Below are 7,497 nucleotides of genomic sequence, written 5' to 3'. Positions count from 1 at the left end.
CCTCCTGTCTCGGGTTCTGCTCAGGTTCTGCTCCTGGTTCTGCTCCTCCTGTCTCGGGTTCTGCTCAGGTTCTGCTCCTGGTTCTGCTCCTCCTGTCTCGGGTTCTGCTCAGGTTCTGCTCAGGTTCTGGTCTTGGTTCTGCTCCTCCTGTCTCGGGTCTGTTTCAGGTTCTGCTCCTGGTTCTGCTCCTGGTTCTGCGGGGCCGCTGTAGGAGCCTCAGGGAGAGAAGGATGAAGATCAGAGGTGAAGGAGACCCTGAGGCAGCAGGAGGTCTGCTTGTGGAGATCTTAGGAGCAGGACTTAACCTGGACGTGTTGAAGGACACTGAAGGACATGATGGACAGAGGACCTCCTCTGTATCCATGGCGACCACAGCCAGCCTCGCTCTCAGGCTGTACAGAAGTCCTGAATGTTTCTGAAAGCGTCTGACAGTCAGTCTGATGAAGAACATCAGCTTGTCTCCCTCTCTGTTTGCAGGTTTTATTTCAGGTTTCATTCTGTGAATTAATGCAGGTTTACTGCAGGACCTTCTGCTTCATCTGAACTCCTGATGATCTCTGGGAAGGTTTCAGAAAGTCAAACTCTAAACATTGAATCATCGTGGACCAGAACATTTAATTTGTGTATTTTAGTTTTGGGTTCTGAACATTTTCCAGGAAGAAAATAAAACAAAGGTTAAAATAAAAACAGGGTTTATGAAAGTTTCAGGCACTTCGATTTCAGACTTCAGAAGATCTTTTAGAGACCGTTAAATTTAAGAATTCAGAAAAAGAAGAAATTATTTTAAAATAACGTTTAAATCATTGAAAAACTCCAAGGAACCAGTCTCAGGATCAGAGGAACCGGACTGGTCTTCAGGAACCTGATCCAAGATGACCCCTTTAATTAATGCTTTATAAACACTTAATAAGAATTATTTATAATAACACTGTTCCTACACTGGAGAACTGTCTGAGGATACAAAGGCTGTTTTTCAATATAAAGTTTTTTAGTTAAAGTAAATAAAGTTTATCAATGAAGGATCAGTGTTTAAAACCTTCATAAATTCCTGAATCACCTGTTAATTCCTTTCTAAAAGGCTTTTATTGTGAAGGATTAGAAATGAGGCCAGCCTGTGGAAGCGACTCACCCCCATGATTTTACTCCTCTGCTCCACGTCCCCCCACATGGAGTGGACGATGTAATGACACAGGAACTTCCCCTCTCTGCCCTCCTGACGCATTCGGACCAAACACATCCTGGCAGAACCGGAACAGCAGACGGTGAGGCGCAAACAGGTGCACGGCCTAAAGTGTTAGTCTTTTTCTTGATGAATGGACTCACCAAACGTGCAGCTGTGTGACCAGGAACCAGGAGTTCAGGGTGTCCGGGAGCGAGCATTCTGAAACACATCGTCTTTATTTACCTCGGTTTATTCTGCACAAACGTTAGAAATGAACACTTCACCTGCTTTCATTTATAAAACCAGTTCGAACGTCACTGCTCAGGTAACAAACAAAACAACAAATCTGCTCGACACAACGATCAGAAAGAGAAAACGGGTTTTTGTTTCTGTATCTGCAGTGAATCTTTGGGACAAACAGGAAACATCTGAGGAAAGGTTTTCAGCATCAGTCAAACAGGAGGAGCAGCAGGCGGGAATCTGATCAACTAATCATGTTTCAAACACATCATGCAGAGGTTCTTCTGAGGTTCCAGCTACTATAATCTATTAGATCTCCCTGATCTTTAATCCAGACGTCAGCATTAGGAGCGTCTGGCTGGAAGATGGAAGGTTCAACACGTTTCATTTGAGCTGACGAGGTCAGGCCTTCAGCTGCTTCGGGGCAGATTTCGGGGTTTTTAGCCAAAGAAACTTACTTTCAAAGAATTCCTCGTAGTTGATTCTCTCAACACAACATGTGTACATCCGCAGGGCAGCAATCTTGATTTTCTGAAGATAAAACAGAAAAATCAGCAACAAGTTTCACAGCTTAGATAAAAAAACTCCAGTTCATGTCTTATAAACACTGTTGGCACCATTACAATCAAACACGAGCTAAAACCACCGATCCTTCGGCTGTTTGAGCCACAAATACATGAAACTCAGAAACACGAGCAGAAGCAGCGGCGAGTCCTGTTCTGAACCGAACAAACGGATCAGAACTGGAGATGAGGAACTCCGGCATTTAGAAACTTTCCACAGGAATGAAAGAGAACGGAGCTGGACTTTAAATCACTGCAGGACGGAATAAATCTGTTCTAACTGAGAGGACACATGGTGTCACCTGGACAGGTGGGACCGGTGGGGACACGTAGGGACAGGTGGGACATGTAGGACAGGTGGGGACACGTAGGACATATAGGACAGGAGGGGACAGAAGGGACATTTCAGTCTAGTTTCTTTAAATGACCCCGGTCTCCAGAGAACTCCGGTGGAAAGTTTCTGACTGAACGTCTTCGTCTTCCTCCCGGCAGCCTGAATCGGATCAGAGGACAGTTTCACTCATGAAGCAGAAGATCTGCCCGTTTCGGGGGTTCGCCCCCATGTCTCAGTGTATCTGACACGCTGAGCCTCACGCCGCCCCCTGCTCCGCCTCCTGCTCACCCATTTGTTGTATTTGAGCGGCGACGAGAAGCCCATGGCCTCGAAGAGTCTGGTGAAAGCCCCGACCTCCTCCTGCGACTGCTGGGCCGTCTCCTTCACGCTGCACCACTGCGCCACCAGAAACACAAACATCACGACTTTTAACTCCAAATGAGTTTACTTTCCACTGATGATGTGTTTACGCTGCGAGTCGAGGACGACTGAAGTGACCAACAAAACTTATTAAGATTTCCTTCTCCCTGAAACTCAGGACTAAACTGAGAAATCTTTACTTCCTGCTGCTCTTTAGGTCGAACACTTAAAGTTTATCTTTAATCTGAGGTTCGATTGGTTTGCAGCTCCAAACAAACTTCATTTAAGAGGAGAATGGAAAAACAGGCTCCTTTTGGCCATAACGCTTGTTGAACCTGAATTGAAAGGATTTCTTTCATTAATATTATAACTTGGAGCTGCTGAAGCAGAGAGAAGGAGACAGATGTTCAGTAAAAATCTGAAAGAGTCTCTCAGCTGACGTCATTAACCATCAGCTTCCAAACCGTACGGGTCAGAAACACCCAAAACATTAAAAAATGAAACAAAGCAGCTCCCAGAGATGTTCCTGAGATGGAAGCTTCTCTGTTAAACGTTTAAAGAACTCAGACCCTTTATTTCATACAGAGGAAACAAGTTAAATCCAGGAGAGTCCTGATCTTCGCGCAGGTGTGTGGCGGTACCTGAGAGCTGATGTGCAGAGTGCGACATGGCGTCGAACAGCCGGTTCTGATCCGCTGACAGGCTGCTAAAGCTCCCACACAGGTGTCCTGCTCCAACACCTGGAAGAAACGAGACGTCCACCACATCACCGCTTATTCTTTAAACAATTACAACCAAAAACTATCTTCAGAGATCAGTTTTAAACCTCAGGAACACAAGAAAACCTGAAGCCTTTTCCAGCTCCGCCTGCTGCTTTACATGACAGGAAATGTATCACCAGTTTTCAGATCGGCTCCTAAGTTAAACGTCTTTTATTTTAGTTGTTTTAAGTTAACTGAGTGGTTAATATCTCCCAACAAGAAGGATAAAGGTGGAAATGTTTGGAACTGAGCATTTTGTGATGCTGACAGAAAGAAAAAAGTCTGAATTTGGTTCAAACCATTTTGGAATAATGGGAATAACTGATGACAAACAGGAAATTACCCAGAATTCCCTCTGACAGATGGTTAATTTACATCATTTAACAAACTTTAACTCCAACAAAAGCTGCTGGATTTTTCCAACAGTCACTTCATTTTATTCTTAACTACCTGATTAATATCATCAAGCTCCTGAACATTCATCATTTGAAAAATATTTTAACGTTTAAGTTAAAATAAGTTGATTTATCATAAATCTTTTTTGAAAGTTTAGTTAACACACCCACCACAAGGCTTATTACAAAAACAGCCTTATTTGTACAGAATAATCAGCCTAAAGGACATTTCTTCAGCTCACAGGGAGTAACTCAGCCTGTCCGGTGATTAATCCTGATCTGTAAACTTTAAATTTAACCCAAACAAGCAGCTCAGCCTGGTGGATTTGCACCGTGTTAGCATCCAGGCTAACTGTTAGCTAGCCCTTACCGTCGCGCGGCCGGTTCTGTTTCCCGCCGCCCTCGCGACGCTCCTGGCGGCGACCTGCAGCGGCCGCTGGTACATGGCTGCTCCAAAGTCCCGGTGTCAGAACCGGGGAGCGGGCTGCCTCTTCGCTGCGGCTACCCGCGGCGAAACGCTTCAGGTTGGGTAACACCTGTCCCAGCAATGTCAACGGAATCTGTCCGGCGGCGAATCCCGTCCGACCGGAACACCCCGGAACGAAGAAAAGGTTCCGCTGCTTTCATAACAAAGAAGTTCCTAAAGATTTTATATATTTTGGACGTTATATGAACAAGATTAAACCGAACTGTTAATGTAAAAATTAATTTTGAAATTTTGCACGGTTTTAAGCATTTCCGAGACAAATAAGACATTGAAACTCTTTGGAAGTCCTGAAGTGCCATCATCTTTTTATCCTTGTGAGCACATATTGTTCATATTGTACTCATGCAGATTATTGATAGATTATATTTAATTTTTTTATTCTTAGTGTCATTTTATAAACAAGTTTATACTTTAAACTTTTTATGCAGTTAAATTAATTTTGGAATCTGAATTTTTTATCAAGTTTAAAGCTTTTTTTTTAATCATCAGATGTTTCATTTTGAAATTATATATATTTTTTTTTTTGTTTACATTTTTTTTTTCTTTCAGATGTGGCGTTTGGGGGCGTGGCCTGAGGGAACAGGTGTGTTTGTGTTCATGAAGGACTCCAGTAGCAGTTCTGTGGGGGGGCATCAGTCAATAAGTCGTGGCCCCCCCAGGCCCCCCCAGGCCCCCCCTCAGCTCTGTCCCTGAATGAAGTTCAGTCAGTCTGTAGAAAAAAACAAAAAGTGCATTAAGTCAGAAACCTCACGGTAGTTTTTCTTTTCGTTTTTTATGTCTTCTTGCCTCTTCATCACTTTGTGTTTTTCTACGTCTCATTTGGAAGTGTTTCTGTGTGAGGCTTGCAGGTTTCTCTTCATGTCAGAGTCAGGAAGGTCACGATCATTAACTCCCACCTCCGTGTTCCAGAGCATTACGGCACGCTCCGAGTCTCGACCTGGTGGATAAACACTGGCTGAGAACACGTCGTTTAGAATAACAAGCTACTACAACAAACAGGGATTGTCAGGGAAGGAAAGGGGCATGCAGAGGGAAATCTGGACTTTCAGGACTGACAGTCTGAACTTTCATGTTGGAGGAAATGAAATCAGCTGCATCAGATCGATGTTGGACGTGAACTCTTACAAAAATACAGCAGCAGTGAGTTATGAGACGCGACTGAGCGAAGCTGCAGTTTCAGATCTGACCTCACCCACATCGCTGACCTTCATCACGTATTAAATAACCCTTGCAGGAAGGTTGTTTCAGTCTAAATGTTCTCCAAGAACCACCAGAGTCACATGGTGCAAAAACACATTCAAGCTCAAGTTTGTGAGAACAGATCAATAATCTGAGGAATAAAGTGAGGAAACAGATAAATCAACCTTAATAAATCAAAAACAGAGCCAGTATCTGAAGCAGAATTCAAAGAGAACAAAGTTTCTGAAGAGACATCTGAATGTATTTCAATGGGAGATAAAGTCAAATATTTCAAAAAGTGTAAAAGTTACAAATTCTAAAAGTCGTAGCAAACTTCTCCTGATTGAGCCGAACGTTTAAATGTATGAATGGTTAAAACAGAACAAAGTATGTGGAAATGGTTTATAAAAAGACCATAAAACAGGAAACAGTGAGCGCTGACTCATCGTTCACAACAGAAACTCTGAGAGATGAAAAACATCTTCATTTAAAACCTTTGATATGCAGGACGGAGTGGGTCAGTTTTAGTGTTTGGGTGATGGCTGGTCTCTGTCTCCAGGCGGGGGACACCTGGACAGGTGTCCAGTCCATCACAGGGACACATAGAGACAAACAACATGGATGTTTTATTCTGTAGGAGGGAACAGGAGAACTCTGGAGAGCTCAGTGTGTCTCTATGGGAAGAATATTTGTTCAATATTTTGAAAAGTATAAAAGTTACAAAAAGTAAAAGTCTTGCAGCCATCTGCAGAATAATCTCTACGTTTGATGTAAGAACAGCTAAAATAGCTCAAAGTCTTCAGTTTGATGCCAAAAACTGTCAGAAAAAATAAAAACAGGAAAACAGTCTTAGTGCTGACTCAGCGTTTGCACAATGAGGCGTGCAGTTAGTCCAGTTTCTCAGGTCCTGGATTTTCGTTTGAATGTGTGTGACTTGAATAACAGCAGAGCTCTGTTCTGTCCCACATGTTGAACATCACTGCCCGACTCAGGAGCAGGAGGCGGATTGAGTTTCCTGAATCCACACGAACCCGCTCACAGCTGGAGCAGCTGCAGCAGTTAGATCATCAGTTTGTTCAGCAGGCTGCTGCCCGGCCTGCGTCAGGAGGTGTTAGCAGTAACATTAGCCGGGGGGGAGGAGGAGGGGAGCGTTAGCATGACCAAAACCTTCAACGTGTCATTTGTGTTGTTGTTTCAGCCCCATGGTTCAGGAAATCAGGCCCTCTCAGCAGGAGAGCAGCTCAGCCATCAGCACACACACTTTCCTCACATCTTCATCTCAGCGAGGACAGAAGGAACGACAAAGAAAAAGGTCCATCTGTGTTTGTTTGGATGGAGGTTGGCTTAGAAAACACACAGATCTTTATTCCTCCTGATGTTTATTTACAGCTCACATTTTTTAGCAAATGAAACAAATTTGGCATTTATTTCTTTTATCAGTTTATTTATTTTTTGGGGAGGTTTAGGTTTTTATTTCCGTCCATCAGACACAAAAATAACCGTGGATTTAACCTAACATGCAGAAAACTCCACACAGAAACTCCTGACCTTCTTACTACGAGGCGATGGTGTTACCCGTCCTCACCGCCAAGCAGCCGGGTTTAAATCTGCATCGACAAAATTCAGCTAAAACTTCAGCATCCTTCCATCAGGAGTCTGAGGCTTCCTTTATGTGAGCAATAACAGAGCTAGACTTTTATTTAATTTATTAATGTTTATACTTCAATAATTCTGTCATGACAAGTAATAAAGAGAAACTCTGAGCTCAGATCCAATGGAAGTCAATGAGAGTTTTGGTGTGTGACCTCTGACCTCTGGGGTGAGTTTGGAAATGTTCCGACATTCAGACAAGTTAAAGTGACATCATCAAACTGTAAGTTCAACTTTCTGTGACCCGTTTGAACTCTGAGCTGTAGAACTCCAAAAGGACCAGGTTTAGAGCTCCAACAGGACTGGGTTTAGAGCTCCAACAGGACCGGGTTTAGAGCTCCAACAGGACCGGGTTTAGAGCTCCAA

The 7,497-nt window shown here is 43.4% G+C and overlaps 1 protein-coding gene across 1 annotated transcript in view; it reads right to left on the bottom strand.

Annotated features, from left to right (window-relative positions):
• The window catches only part of LOC108250055 (ubiquinol-cytochrome-c reductase complex assembly factor 1), an 11,415-nt gene extending 7,008 nt beyond the window's left edge, over positions 1 to 4,407 (bottom strand). Inside the window, exons 1-6 of the mRNA XM_017439761.3 lie at positions 4,186 to 4,407; positions 3,301 to 3,399; positions 2,588 to 2,695; positions 1,861 to 1,933; positions 1,324 to 1,381; positions 1,130 to 1,238 (exon numbers count right to left, since the gene is read on the bottom strand). Coding sequence (XP_017295250.1) covers positions 1,130 to 1,238; positions 1,324 to 1,381; positions 1,861 to 1,933; positions 2,588 to 2,695; positions 3,301 to 3,399; positions 4,186 to 4,260 — 522 coding nt within the window. The 5' untranslated portion in view covers positions 4,261 to 4,407. The remainder of the gene's footprint in view (positions 1 to 1,129; positions 1,239 to 1,323; positions 1,382 to 1,860; positions 1,934 to 2,587; positions 2,696 to 3,300; positions 3,400 to 4,185) is intronic.
• Between the last annotated feature and the right edge of the window lie 3,090 nt (positions 4,408 to 7,497).

The sequence above is a fragment of the Kryptolebias marmoratus genome, linkage group LG4, assembly GCF_001649575.2.
Source record: "Kryptolebias marmoratus isolate JLee-2015 linkage group LG4, ASM164957v2, whole genome shotgun sequence".
Lineage (NCBI taxonomy): Eukaryota > Metazoa > Chordata > Actinopteri > Cyprinodontiformes > Rivulidae > Kryptolebias > Kryptolebias marmoratus.
The sequence above is the reverse complement of the archived record's forward strand: the minus strand, read 5'-3'. Positions and strand labels throughout refer to the sequence as shown.